We start from the raw sequence: 15,673 nt of genomic DNA, 5'->3' as shown, positions 1-15,673 counted from the left end.
GACGCTGTGAAAAAGCTTGGAGATCACACCCCACTGAAATTAATAAGAACAAACTGAATATACTAGCCACCCAGTATAAAAAAGAAATCATCCAGGCCAAACAAACCTCCTACAACGCCCGAATCTCACTTGCAAAATCTAACACCAAGGAGCTCTTCACTATTCTGAAAGAGGTAGAATCTACTGTACAAACACTTGACTCCTGCCTTAAGGATAAAAATTGGTGCACGAGCATACAAAAAGCCCTAGCCAATAAAATCACATCTTTGCAAACTAAGATAAACAATAAAAAAGATTCACTTCCCCCAACTATCAAAACGAGTACCACTAGCCCTTCAACAGTACCACCTATTCTGCCACCCCCCTCTACACCTACTCCCCAGTTCAATTTCCATAAAGTCACTACCAAAGAGGTCGAAAAGGTTATACTCACTCTCAAACCTTCAAATTGCCATGGGGACCTTTGTCCTGCACAATTGATAAAGGATGCGGCGCGTGAGCTTGCACCATTCATTACCAAATTAATAAATGCCTCCTTCACCACAAGTACCATACCTAATAACCTGAAACAAGCATGGGTCCTCCCCCTCCTTAAAAAACCTAACTTAGATCCCGCGACTCCTACGAACTACCGCCCGATTACTACAGAACCTTTCTTACTCAAAATCCTTGACAAAATAGCATACCAACAAATTCAATATTACCTCGAACATTTTCACCTCCTAGGAGTCCGACAATCCGGCTTCAGGCCACTGCACGGCACCAAAACTGCGCTCTTGGATCTCAAGACAAAGATAGACGAGCTGAGAGACAAGTGAAAGACTGCACTATTGCTACTCCTTGATCTCTTTGCCGCCTTCGACTTGGTCGACCATGAGATACTCTGTAATCATCTACAATCAGCGGCCCACTTCTCTCAAAAGGCAACGGACTGGATCCAATCCTTTCTTAACAACGCACCATGAGAGTCTTCTCCCCCTTAGCAGCCACTGACCCTACACCTATTACTTGTGGGGTACCCCAAGGTTCTTGCGTCTCTCCCACCCTGTACAACATATTTACAAAGCCCCTTTTCGATGATCTAGACGGTCTGGGTATCACCTACACTAATTATGCTGATGATACTTAGATCCTCATCCCGCTGACGGGGGACTACGATGAGGACTTGGTCTTTGTAAATAAAGTGTACCTCATCATTCAGGCATGGATGGCCCTACATGGCCTATGCCTGAATGACGACAAAACAGATCTTCTCATTCTCGGCTCCCCTTCGAACCTCACTAAATCTGGCCCAAATTACTCCTCCTTTGTAATCGACAATAACAAGATTACAGTTGCCAAAGAGGTCAAAACCCTTGGCTTCTACCTAGATTCTACACTCACCTTCTCAAAACAAGTTAATGCTATGGCATCTGCCACATCATACACGTGCAAACTTATTAGGGCAGCTAAACCCTTCCTCTCATCGTCTAACTGCATTACACTAGCTAGAGCTTTAATACTGTCCAAGTTGGACTATTGTAATGCCCTTTATGCAGGCTGCAATAAATATATCACCAATAAAATCCAAATCCTTCAAAATAATGCTCTAAGAGCTGCCTTGAGCATCCCAAAAAAGCACATATCTCGGATACCAGAAGATCTGTCAATTGGCTCTCAACCAAAGACAAAATCTTTCTCAAAACTGTCTCCCTGACGCATAAGTGCCTCCACCAGGCAGCTCCTCAATATCTAACAACTAGATTTATCAGACCTATCTCCTCCCGCCCATCTAGAAAGGCCAACTTCAATCTCCTCCTTGTGCCCAGATTCAAACGCATGATGTCTGGGGGGAATAGCTTCCCCGTCAAAGCAGCCCAATGTTGGAATTCTCTACCTCCACCACTTAGGGAGGACCTCCCATACCTACAATTTAGATCTAAGACTATTTACTGGCTTAAGGAACACGATACTTAATAGGTGCCTTACCACAACTGTAATTTGTGCACACCAATGTATACCCCGGCCTATTAGAGGATACACAATAGAATATTTGTATATACTGTGTATCCTGTGTGCTATTTGATTGATTGTCCATTACTGTCAAGGTGCCCCAGCAATGTAACCTCTGCTGGACTCACCTCCTGCTGATGCTATGTAACTAAGTTGTACAATCCTCTTGATACTTTTGCGCCTTGTTACCCTCTGGGTTAGGTGTGCACTATAAATAAACAATACAATACAATACAATACATTGAGACTATAATAATGGTAAAAGGCGCTATATAAGTGACAAGTACAATACTATAGCAAATTTCACCAACACAATAATGTATCTAAAGATCTACAGCAGAGTTCATCTTTTTTTGGGCTAAAATAATATTATCAGAAGGGTGCATTTAAATGCATTACCTTGGCTTGAAAAAGTAGAAGCTTTCCTCTTCCGACTGTCTGGAGAAAAAAAACATTATAAGAACTGATTAATGATATTTGATTCCTTTAAATATCATCCTTATAAAGCAATATATTGAATTTCAGTGACAAGAATATTTTCTGTGAAGACCAGAGCAGCAGTAAAATCACATATCTGATGGACCATTTTTAAAGAAGTAGTAACGTAAAAAGTACAAGTTACTCACTGCAGGGACTATTGTACTCAAAATCCTTATTACACTTTCCTCCTATGGTGGGGATGCTGTTCCAGAGATGGGTATGGGTCAGGGCCCTCTACAAAAGCAGACTTCACAGAAAAAAGAATGCAGACATGGACTGTGTGTGCACACAGAGGCGCATAGCCTATCATTCCCACGCCACCAGCTCCAATCGCGAGTCCTCCCTGTGCATGGTTAAATTATCAAAGGGCACTTTTTATTGGGAATGGAGGTTGGTACTGAGGAAAAGGGACTGAGAGTGTAACAGTCACATTGGGAGTAACCACTTCCAGTCCCATTCTCCTCCACTCGCAAGGAACAGGTTCTTCAGTAAAGATTGTACATGCATGGTCTCAATTCTAGCACTGGAATGTAGAGAATAATGTATGGAAAAAGCAAGCAGGTTAGCTCCTGTTGCGTCTTTCAGGCACATGTCTTTGAAAAACAACAGAAGTAACCTTTTGCTTAAACAAAATGACAGCGGGAAAGTAACATACAGAAAAATATTCCACTATGGACAAAATTTGCCAACAAGCAATCACAGCATGGGTAACCTTAGGGTCTTTCCTTTGCCCAACATACAAGACAAATATTCTTGTAGTACATTCTAACTTCTTGGAACTGAAGTGTCTTGATCAATTCTAGACAATATAGAGTCCCCACACTGCCCCCCCTCTACATCCCTGGAGGGATTCAGGAAGCAATGTGGGAAAATAACTTATTGAGATCTGTGAGAAATTTGAAACCACCTTGGGCAGTAAACAAAAGTGAGTCAATTGAACAATCTGCCTGTGAAAACTGTAAAAGGCTCCTCAGAACAGGTTGCTTACAACCCACTTACATGGTGAGCTGATGTTGCAGTAACTAAAAAGGGAGTGTTCTAGCAGACCAACTTCAAATCTCCTGTCAGCAAATGCCCAAAAGGTTTGTGAAATACAAAAGACAATATTCAGGTCCCACTCCATGTGAGGATACTAAACTAGAGGAAATTAACATCACAATACTTTAAAATGTCTCCTCACAACTGGATTTTGAGTAAAGAAGAATTTAAAAGCTGAATTAAGGTTTATGTGCCCAACAAATAAAATGGGCAAGATTTAATCTTTATATTTGATCCAGCTAAATGAGAAGCAAAAGCAAAAAAACGAATCAGTAAATTGTTTTCATCCTTCGCTTAAGCGACCGATGAGAGACCATGGTATATTTGCTCTGGTACTGAGACTGTTTCGGCCAAGCTGATCTGAAAATCTGAAGATACACGCTCAACAAACCCCCTTGTGCATAAAGTAGGTTCTCAGGAATCAAATGGCTAACACAATTGATTGAGGGGAGGAATGCAGAGCCTTTCCCCATTGCTGAGACAACAGATTGCATAGAAGAAAAAGCTGCTAAAGGGGAAGTTCAATCGAAGTAGGTCTGAGAAACAGTATCTCTTGGTCCACCATGAAGCCACCAGAATAAGCTGGTAAGAGCGACATTTATATGTACTTGCCTGCATATCAGTGACGGAGGGGAAAAGCATGATGGAATTGTCATTCCTGAGGCCTAAGGCTTCTCCTAGAGATATCTAATTTTCCCATTCAGTAAAGAAGAGGGGATCTTGGTCACAAATATGTCTCCTAGTCATTGACCTTTTAGTTGGAAGATCCAAACAGGTGAAATTGCCACCTGTAGGGAGCACAGGTGGGGAGACTCAATAATTCTGCCCTGGTTTTGAGTGCCCCCAGGAAAGATGGTCTGCCATAGTGTAGATGTCAAGAAGAATTGCCCAATTACGCAGATGGAGTCACACTGCATTACTAAGACAGCATCATGCCTCTCTGCTTATTTGTGTAGAACAGTACAGTGTTAGTGTCTCTCAGAACTAGCCCTTTTTTAACTGTGTTTTATTGAGATTTAAAATGTGTAGGTGTTATGGCATGGATAATGTAGAATCTTTCTTTAAACCTTCCCTCTATTCCACTACCGCAACCTGCCACTTCCCTCCCACTCCTCCACAACCACATTGCAGCAAACCACCCTAGGGAGACCAATTTCCATGGCCAAATACAGATTTGTACAGTCTTTTGTTGAAAGCAGCTTGGTTGGGGGGTTGTGTCTTACCCCTTAGCCCTGATAAAAAAACATTTTGCACTGAGGAGTATGTTCCATATTAATTTCCCCTCAGGACTTCACCCATGGACACATGTCGATACCAGCAGAAGTCAGACCTTCTGATATGGGTGTTGCAATATGTACCACATGGTGGAGATTACTTGGAGCCAAATGTTCCTCAGTACAGGGGACTTCCATAACATATGAAAAAAGTACTGTGAAGTCCCCTGACTGACCTTGATGGTGGGTGGTGGGGTCGTCAATGGGACTGATTGTCACCACAAACCATGTGATGCTGGATGCATGCATGGCCAGCATGACCAGGATTCTCTAGATATGCCCACTGCGCCGTGTGTGGGAGCGAGGTGCTCGCTACAATGTCACATTAGATGTACCTTTCCCTTTATGGGAACGAAGGTGGTGCAATTCCTGCCAGGGAAGATGTGCTTTATGCTCGGCTCTCCTCGCATTAGCAACACGGGGAAAGAGAAGATCCAGAAAATGGAGACAGAAATCCACCAGTCACCTCACAACAACTCAACATCCATACACGTAAGACCAGGTCAACTAGGAGTCGGCCCCGAGGGCAGGACCAGGGTGTGGCCAACAGAGAGAGGACCACACAAGTCCCACATCAGAAGTGTAAGCTAATGCCAGGGGAGAGGCCAATAAGCTAATCCCCATCCCAGCTACACTGGAAGACTCACATGTTCTCTTACACCAGACAGAGACTGTAAGGCGGCTTGATGAAGGCCCTATAAAAGGAAGGGCCCTTCGCAGAAGGCTGGAGATGCCAAAGAAATGCTCATATGAAGACAGGTGGTGAAGAGTGTAGAAGGTGCTGCTGATGTAGGCAGCAGGCCAAATAGGAAACCTATGAAGCCAGGCCAGTGCAGATCCAGAATGCTGAGGTTAGGAAGGACACAGGAGGCTGGGATGAGAGGCCTAGGGTTCTGAGGAAGAGTAGACCCAGGAAGCTGGGGGAGCCTTAGGTCCCATAAATATCGGGCAGGGCAACTCTTCCATCTCTTTTCCTTCCTCCCCGGTGAAAGAGGACCCAACTTCCGTCAGCCTAAGGGACGTAGAAGTGAGGTTGGACACCACCGAAGAACCTGCATTTTTATCTCTGTCCCAATCAACACCTTATCCTCCCCAGATACAATAACATCCTTAGAAGAAGTGTTAACACAACGAGCCAAACATCAGATTGAGGCGGAACAACGGTTGCAAACTGGGTTGGAGCGGCTAATAGCCCAAGAAAAGCCAAATATTCCTCAGGGAGTCCTTCAACCTTACAAAGAGGGAGATGATCTGGAAAACTTCTTTTTAAACTTTGAAAGACTAGCATCGCAATTTCAATGGATTGTTGAGTTAAACATTTTCTATCTGCGAGGAGAGTTACAGACACCCTATCAACTACTAAACCTCCCAGGAACCGCCTCCTTTGCTGACATTAAAGAAGAACTCCTACAAAGGGTGGATCGAACCAACAATTTTTACCGCTGGAAATTCAGGAATCTGGAGGTTAGGTCCCAGAGAAATACCCAGAAAAATACCCATTGAGCTAGAAGACTGGGTTAAGAATACTCTGTCACTATGGTTAGGGAGGAAAACCTTACCTGAGGTATTAGAAACCTTATGTTTGGAACAATTTGTCAATTCTCTACCTGCCTCACTCCAAAAGGCAGTTTTACAATTAAATAAACCCACCCTTTCACTAGCCACTGAGACAGCCTAAAATTTCTCTGATGCCAATAAACATTTCCATTCCTTTCATCGACCCGAAGAAAGAAAAGAGAATAAGGGACCCCTTAAGCCAACTTTTTCTCCTCAAGAGAGAGTTGATTTCCCCTATTGTTTTCGAGATCCACATATCGGTAACAAGGGGAGGACAGAAAGAAGACTAGAATCCAAACGCAGCGAGGATATGGAGAGTGACTATATTAGAACTATGAAAATCATAATTCCAACGTGTTTTTCTTGTAAAGAACCTGAACATCTAGCTAGAAATTATCGACAGAATAGAAAAGAGGAACCCATTGAAATTGGGTGTATGGTGGGAGAAGACTGGAACTACCCAGAATATAATTCAGAGGTAGAAATCCATTTTTTGGTACCTCTGTTAAATCCATCTATGAATCAGCAATGGTCAATGAAATCCCAGTACAGGCCCTGGTGGATTGTGGCAGCAAACAAACCGCAGTTAGGGCTGACCGAGTGCTACCTGAAAAAATTGAAAGGAGCTTCCCTGGTGTAAATAATATGTGTACATGAGGATCAGGAAGTTTACCCCAAAGTAACCATCCCCATTCAAGTGAAGGAATAACTACCAACTTTCCTTATGCAATCATCCCTGGGTTACCGGAAGAGACAATTATTGGAACTGACTTCCCCCATTTTCCATCATTACTACACAAAGTCAGTCCTTCCCAGACCTCCTTTTTCCATCTAATACTTGGCAAGAAAATCCAGTTGAAAACAATAATGCTGTATGGTATTGGACTGCTATCTAAAAACGATTACAGAGCGAACCACCCCCTAGAAGCCTAAAAACATCAGTCCCTTGTGCGGAAAGCCGTTCTTAAAGGTGAAGGGTATATACACCCGCTGGATCCTCTTCTCAGGTGGCAAGGGAAAGGCCATCCATCACTCTTGGATACCGACCCTGGGGGTGGAGAAGCGAGGGAAGATCACCTGGGTGGAGGGTCCTTGGGGATTGGAAGTGAAATGTCCTTATGCGAGATGCAGAATTCTGCTTCTTTCTTTCAGAAAGAACCCTCTATCCCGGAGGTAGCAATAGGGTATTGCTATCCCTCTCCCACTGATCAAGAAAATACTCAACGATATTACCCCCCTAGAAGCATTACAAAGAGAAGGAAGAAGAAAGGGGTTGAGGATAAAATAAGTGAGACATGGAATCCCCCTTTTCCTATTAAAGACCAGCCTAACCCTCCATCAGCCTTTGTAGGCTACTGTAAGTCACCCCCTCTCATTTTCCCACATTTCATCCCTGACAGTACTGGGATGAGGAAGAGGTGACTAAGAGTAGTAAACACAAAACACCCATTTCATCACTCTAGTACTGGGACAAAGAAGATGCCTTTAGAGTACTATGAGGGAAGGCATGTACCTCTAATTATGGTCAGGCAAGCCCAAATGAGACTGCACACTTGCAACCTGTCAAGTGGTTGCAGATGTGTAAATGGAGAATCAGAAAGCAATATGGTGTGCAACAGGGAGGCCTGTGTGGGGAAGACCAGCAGGGGACTCGGACCGTGAAGAGGCAGCCATGGTGGGACCTGAGGAGCAGATCCAGGATGCCGGCCAACATCCCAGGTGTGAGAGCCTCCATATTGAGGAAGCAAGCAGCTAGAGCTGCGAGCAAGGAGAGAGGTGCCGTCTGCCCAGAGGCAGTGGAGCTGCCGCCGTGTGCCTGACAGCGCCCAGCGTGCGAGCGAGACTCGGAGAGGCTGGCCTGCCATCTGGGAAACGGAGAAGAAGCAGCCGAAGGCGCAGAAGAGGAACGTCGGGACTGGTGTGTGACGGGGAGAGGCACACGGAAGCCGGGGTGTGTCATGATGCCTACCTCCAAGGAGCCAGGTCCGACCCAGCGACCCCAGAGGCAGGCATCATTTCCCCCAGGGGAGTGCCAGCGGGCCCAAGCTGGGGCCCTTTGGACGCAGTCCTGGCGCCTTAGGCGCCAGGCTCATGTTGGACCTCTGTCCTGGCGCCTTAGGCGCCAGGCTCATAAAGCTAGACATGTGTGCAAGTGTTTTCATGTGCACTTACCTGATGCAGACCATGCTGCCACATCCAGGCCCTCTTGAGGCCTGAATGGAACTACTTTACCTGTGGGACTACTTTTCACCTGGGTGTGGTCGGGGAAGGATACATACCTGATCGGAGGAAGGATACACACTCGCGACTTCCTCCAAAGCTACTTAAACCACACCCGATCAGCAACTCACGCTTCGCGTTGTTCTGCTCCTCGCAGCTGGACGCTCACCGTGTCAGCTCCTGCTTCTGGACTTCAGCCACGCCTGTAAGCATCCTGGGTCACCTGCAAAGGGAGACAAGAGACCTTACCAGCTAAATCTGCACCACGGAGACATCACCGACGATCCTGAAAGGGAAGACATTATTTTTAAAAGCATTTCGTTACGATCACTGCAGCGCTGCATTTCACTCGCCTTTCCTGGGTTCCTCCATCTTCAGCAGCGATCATCCGGATACACAGCCACTTCCCAGAGCCTAGAGAAAAAGACATATATAGACGTATAAGAGGTGAGAGAAGGAAGGGAATAGGACTTACCTCATTTCATTTCGGGTCTTGCCGCTTCCAGGCATTTTCCGGACCACGGCCCCTATGGGGAAAAAAGACAAAGGCCCTCATTACGACCCTTGCGGAATACGAAAAACGATGGCGGAAATGTAATACCGCCATTGAATACCGCCCGTTGCGATCATGACCCGTCACCGTAAAGTACGATGCCATTAGCGACACCGTAGCGAACGCCAACGCTAACTGCACCAAGTACGCGCACGCGCGCCCTGCAAAACCGCAATATCCGCCATGGCGCAACGGTACGCGAATGCTGACCCCAGCGGACATTCACCTAACGCTATCAAGCATGGCGGAAAGTACCATTCCGCCATGGCGAGAACTACGGCATCGCGAACCAACCGTAATGGCCCTACTGAGTGCCTGTACTCCACTCCCTGGCCACATTGCACAACTCCTCGTAGGCGCAATGCAGTCACACCATGCAACCAGCGAAATGTACAAGTCACCCATGCATGCCAACGAACAAATGCATGCAGGGGCCCCAAGTGCCCTGTGAGTGGCCATCCACAATTGGCAACACACCATTGCCGTACTGATGCAGCACAGGCATCTGAAGGTGCAAGTACACCAAAATGAACTGAAAATTCCATGACACAAAACAACAACAGTCCCCCATCGCTTGCCACCAGTGCAAATCAACATCCAAAGCAGTAACCTGAGGGAGACTGCACCAGCCCTGTACACATGCCAGTAGTCAAACCAACCATCAGCATAAGGACGTACCACACAACTGTACCCAGAAGCCGGAACCCAATGCAGAACACCTCACAATACATCGCGCCACAAATCGGAATATGCCACATTACCAGCAAAGAATAACGCTACACGGTTAATATCTGAATATAAATTTAATGCACATCAAAATCACCAAGGCCATACAGCCATTTGAACATAAACTCACAAATGATCAGCATTACTGTGGGCTGCATCCGCAATAAATGACCAGCTTCCCCATGTGTGACGCCCTGTACCTTCATGGCACACAGGGGCTACATCAACGTCCAAAAAGGCAACATGGAAGCGCCTAGGACCGCAGGGCCGTCCCATGAAGTAGGCACTAGTCCAGCTGGAAGCTAGGTATGCTGCACCTAGCCACTAGTACTGCGTAAGGGCATGTGGGCCATTGGCGATCGTCCCATAAGATCGTAATGGTGCTCCACTGATTAACTCGAAGCTGCAGGTGTCGACTGTAGAAGCCATCTGCAGGAGTGGCGTACAGATGGCAGCGGCAGAAGGGGAGGAGATACCTGCCACCCAAATGAAAAAAATGACAGTATGGGCATCCGAACTCCATATGCATTACTCACTTCATTCAACACACCAAACCTACAACCATATGCATGCTAGCCCACTCATAAGGATCAATAGCACCCAAAAATCACTTGCGAATCATTACGACACAAATCGAGGTGAATACACTATTTCAAATGAGTGTCTGTGTGCATGCGCCTGTCAGCACAGGATCCATCAGATGGGATCATCAACGTGCATAGACACAAGTGATTGAAGGCGCGTCGAGACAGGGAGGGTTCAACAAGGGCAGACAGACGATGGTCCCACTATGGCAGCCTTGCATCACATAGCACAGGGGAAGGGGATAGATTCCAAATAGCCATGTACATGGCAGACTCCCAATTAAATCATCTTTCCATGCATCCATTCATCATTCCATCATCCCGTTATGAAAACGCTTGAATATTCACTCACATAACATTCGAAATTTCCATAGAGTCTGTGCGTAATGCAGCCTTCAAAATCCACTGTGCTCCTGCCCGGATTCCTTGTGTAGTGAAGTCACATGTATTTGGGAACGTCCTGCCTTATCGCCCACAACGCTATGGCGCATCCCATTCAAACCATATCAATCATTGCATTCCCGTCATGGGCCCTGTCCCAAGGACATTCAACAATAGAACGTTACATTTCCAGTCAGACCTGTGGGCGTCTCCACGCCACTAGTTGAAAACCGAAAGCGCTGTCCTTCGAATTCCTCATTTGCAACATCACGTTGAAAAGGCATCTGTGAACGCTTGGATTCACAAATACATCTATGCAGTGCGGCTGTGTGTGAAAATGGTAACTGGCCTCAATCACTGATGGGACTCCCCGCCGTCGGTGAACGTCGGTACAGTGCTGCATGAGGGTCCACCGTTGATCGAGCACTACATTCCACTGACCCTTCACAAGTCTGCTCGCGAATGCAAATATAGTATGTGCAACAATGGGACCATAGCAGAATTAACATATAAACCAATATTCCACAGCCATCGGGATTAAGAACATGATTGCAAATGCAAGATGCCATGCGTCGAATTGCAGCGTCGTGTGCGGGACGTGCTCGCACGAAAGGCATTGCAGCTGACACAGGTGGAATGAATCACCACAGGTGAAGGCTATACAGCCTGAAGACACATAAATTGCACACCCAAACCCCTCCCCCAACCACACCCACTCCAGAATGCTACCGGCAGGACTAGCGATGTTGGGCCTGGGGGACCTGATTGCACTGCAAGTCCTCCAACTTCAAGAAGAAGACGAACGCCAACTACTACAACAACCGGCCGCACAGAGGAGACGCAGGAGGAGGAGGAGGAGGAGAAGGAGGAGGGCAAGGCATGGCCAGCAAGCCCCACCAGCACAGCCACTACCACCACGCAGGCAGCCCGCAATCCCACGCATCCGAGCTAATCCGTTCAACCTCACAGCTGAGCAGATCCACACCCTCTACCGTTTGGACCGGGACACCATAACCGATATTGTCGACATGACACACGCTGACCTTGTCAGCATGATAGATAGCCCAACCGCCATCCCACCCCTACTGAAGGTGGTGTCTGTACTCCACTTCCTGGCCACAGGCACCTACCAGCACACAGTCGGACAGTTGCATGGCATTTCACAGCCACTATTCTCACGGACACTATTCCAAGTGCTTGATGCCCTCCTGAAGCACTCAGACGACTACATCTCTTTACCACGCTCAGAGCAGGAGCTTACAAACACAAAAGTGGGATTCCATGCACTTGGCGGCATACCGGGTTGCATTGGTGCCATCGACTGCACCCATGTGGAATTGGTTGTCCCACATGCCATGGAGGCCCAGTACCGCAACCAGAAACAATATCATTCAATCAATGTGCAAATGGTGTGTGACTCCAACAGGATCTTTACACATTGTTCTGCCCGATTTCCGGGATCAACACATGATTCTATGGTCTTGCGGAACTCTAGAATACCACGCTACATGGAGCGACACGCAGGCCGCCGATCATGGCTACTCGGTGAGTCACATTTAATGCATGAGTATGTGGGGTAGGTGATGCGTGAATGACCTGGCAGGAAGGGGGGGGGTGCGTACGTAGCAATGACATTCCACAAACATCCTTTCTTGTCCACATACAGGTGATTGCGGGTATCCACTGAAGAGATGGCTCCTTACACCAATCCGGAACCCACAGGACCAGCATGAGGAGGACTACAACCATGCCCACTCACGTACCCGTGTGGTCATAGAACAGGCATTCGGCCTACTGAAGGCTTGTTTCCGCTGCCTCAGCAGGTCTGGCGGGGCACTCCTGTACCGCCATGAGAAGGTGGCAAAGATGGTCATGGCATGTGTCATGCTACACAACATGTGCGTACGTAGGAATGTGGCCATGCCCCCCGACGCAGAACTGCTAGCACCTGAAGATGGTCATGATGAGGGTGGGGATGTGGCAGCACCTCAAGGGGTCCGCGAGGCACAGGAGGCCCGTGAATTACGTCAGAATCTCATAGATGCATGCTTCTAGCACTCACGCCTGGTGGCTGTTACATGGACACGGGACTTGTTGCACTGTGTGTGTCTGGGACATGCACAATATGGACTGTACGCCAAGATAGGCCTCGTACACAGAGATCAATGTCCACACATCTCATAGGATGAATATGAAGAATTGTATTGCAGATGTGAAAAGACATTACACACCCAATCGACCCGCCACCCAAAGAAGCCCAACACACCCCCTCCACCCTCCTACCTCCCCCCCGAACACCAGTGTCCAATGACGCTCATTGTCAGTGGGCAGACGCTATTGCAAGCCCCCTCTCCGGTTATCAGGGGCACCCCTGCCTGTGGAGCGCCGGGTCCTCCCAGATCTACGTTGGGGGCTGCCCTGGACGGAACTTGCAACGGATGATGTCTCTGCCTGCTCACGTCCATGCATGTCCCTAAGGGTTTGTGAGAGCTCAGCGAGCACACGGCGCACAGCGGCAAGTTCACCACATACGTCTTTGGACGTCGCATGCAGTTCACCCCTCAGGCTCTCGGTACTTCTCTCCATTTGTGCCCTTAGTGTCTCTGTACTTCGCTCGATTTCTGCCCTAAGTGTCTCAGTAGATGTTTCAATGGCTGCCTTAGAACCCCCACATTCATCAGCATGCTCCTTGAGGAGCGTGGCTAGTTGCTGCTGTTGCACTATCATCTGCTCGAGGGACTGTTGCCTCTGCTGGGCCATGCCCATTTGCGGTGGTGTCACAGAGGGGCTGGACACCTCATGTTGCCTTGCAACAGGCCTTGTGGGGGTTGGCCAGTCGTCGTCTTGTGGGTGCCCCTGCGTGGTTTCCTCATGGTGTACGGGATGAAACATGCAGGGGGATTGGGACAGGTCATGGATGTGTCCTACTTCGGCAGCACCGTTTTCTGTGTCGGAGCATGCTGGCATGAATGCAGTGTCACCTAGGGTGCTGCTGCCACCAGAAGCAGTGCCTTCTGTGGCATCCATTGGGGGGACCTGTGGTGCTGCTGTTGTGGACATGCTGGCTGCTGGGGTGCCTGTTGATGTCCCCTCCAGTGTGCTGCCACTCGATTTGTGCAGCTGCCGTGCCTTGATCCGTGCAGCTGAGGTGGAGGGTCTTTGGCTGTTGGTCTTGGCCCTCTTTGCAGGTGTGCTGGTAGGGGTGTCCTGAAGCTCGTCGTTGGAATCGGCCCCTGTGGTGGAGTAAAGGAGGGCGAGCGTTATTCATGGGTCTGTGGTAATTGTAATGGCAATTGTATCACATGCATTGGGGTGGTACCTGGGGGTGATTTGGGTCAGGGCCTTGGAGGTGGTCTCATTTTTGTGTGCATTGGGGATGCAGTTATTTTGCAGTCTGCAGTTAGGGTGTGCATGCTGCACATGTAGAGTGTGTTTTTTGGTTTTTTAAATATTTATTTATTTGATCTGACTTTTAAGGGGCGCTGTCATGGCATTGTATGTGGTCGTTCTCCTGAACATGTATTTCTATTGCACTATGGGGACACATGGTACTTCACACGGTTGGTAATTGGGGATTTGGCATAGTTTTATTTGGGCCACCTACCTGATTCTTCTGATGTCTGCACTCCTTTCTCCATCCCTCTGACTCCCTCTATGCTCTCCATTCCAATGGTGGAGGCACAGATTTCTTCCCAGGGGGTCAACTTGATGGGTGATTCCGATCCTCCCCCGGTAGCTGTGGCAATGTTCAGGTTGGCAGAGAGTATGCTCCGGACGCGTATCCGTAGGTCGTCTCATCGCTTTCTGCATTGCTGTGGGTTGCGGGGTGCGGTCCCCACCGCACTTACCCGCTGTGCCACCAGCGCCCATATGGCCTTCTTGTTCGCAAGTGCCGTCCTGGTCATTTGCGTGGAGAAGACGACGGCAGCATTCTCCTGGAGGGTCTCTGTGAGCACGGTGAGTTCCTCGTGGGAGAAGTAGACCTGCCGCTTGCGGTCGCACGCTTTTTTAGCAACTTTTCCCATATTGATTTTTTGGACTGGGGTGGCTAACGGGTTGGGATGTGTCTCAGGGTCGGATTTTTAATGGTTGTGTTGGGAATCTGCTTTTATAGGTGTACGGCGTGCTGTTTCCCGTTCCGGCCCCATGTTTTTACTTCCGTTTCCGTATATTTACGGTGACCGTATTTTGCGCTGACCGCTCATTACGGTGACCGCTAAGATGGGTGGCGGAATTGCACCTAGGGCGACGTACGACGGCGGTAAGGGGCGTTTTGGGGTCATTTCCGCCATCGCGGACTTTGCACTTCCGCCATGGCGTAATGCTCGTGCCCGATGGGTCAGAATTAGCCGCACTTTCCTCCATCGTGCAGTGGCGGAAACGCTATTTACGCTATGGCGGTCATGTCAGTTGATTTCCGCAAGGGTCGTAATGAGGGCCAAAGACATTGAATGAGCGTATGCAAAGTCAGTTCCCGAGCGCTCATCCAGAACTAACCTGCCATTTACTGGAACTGGAACTGCACGTTTCACTTCAGGTCGGTGCCATATCTCCGGCATTCCGAACCCCGGCCCCTAAGGGGAAAAAAGACATAAACATTAGCGTTTGCTGCAAAAAGACAATGAACATTATTATTAAGCTTGGACTTTTGAACTTGCAACAGAACTTTTACAGAGCTTTACCTGAATAGTCAAGCTTACCTGAACTCCCATCAATCCTCAATCCAGTGAAGTAACTGGGTTTCAACGCGCCCCTGCATCAGAAGCAGGATGGAGAGCTCATCCTTCCTGACCCTAAGGTGAGACTTCACGGGGAATCGTGGCAGGGTATCGTGGAGGGTTGGAAGAGAGTGGGAGGCTTGATCATAA

The 15,673-nt window shown here is 48.0% G+C and overlaps 1 protein-coding gene across 2 annotated transcripts in view; it reads right to left on the bottom strand.

Annotated features, from left to right (window-relative positions):
• The window catches only part of TTC39C (tetratricopeptide repeat domain 39C), a 986,275-nt gene that overhangs the window by 61,933 nt on the left and 908,669 nt on the right, over positions 1-15,673 (bottom strand). For both annotated transcript variants that reach the window (XM_069620911.1, XM_069620913.1), the window contains one exon: positions 2,392-2,430. In XM_069620911.1, coding sequence (XP_069477012.1) covers positions 2,392-2,430 — 39 coding nt within the window. The remainder of the gene's footprint in view (positions 1-2,391; positions 2,431-15,673) is intronic.

This window comes from Ambystoma mexicanum, chromosome 5q, assembly GCF_040938575.1.
Source record: "Ambystoma mexicanum isolate Mex_15411 chromosome 5q, UKY_AmexF1_1, whole genome shotgun sequence".
NCBI lineage: Eukaryota > Metazoa > Chordata > Amphibia > Caudata > Ambystomatidae > Ambystoma > Ambystoma mexicanum.
The sequence above is the reverse complement of the archived record's forward strand: the minus strand, read 5'-3'. Positions and strand labels throughout refer to the sequence as shown.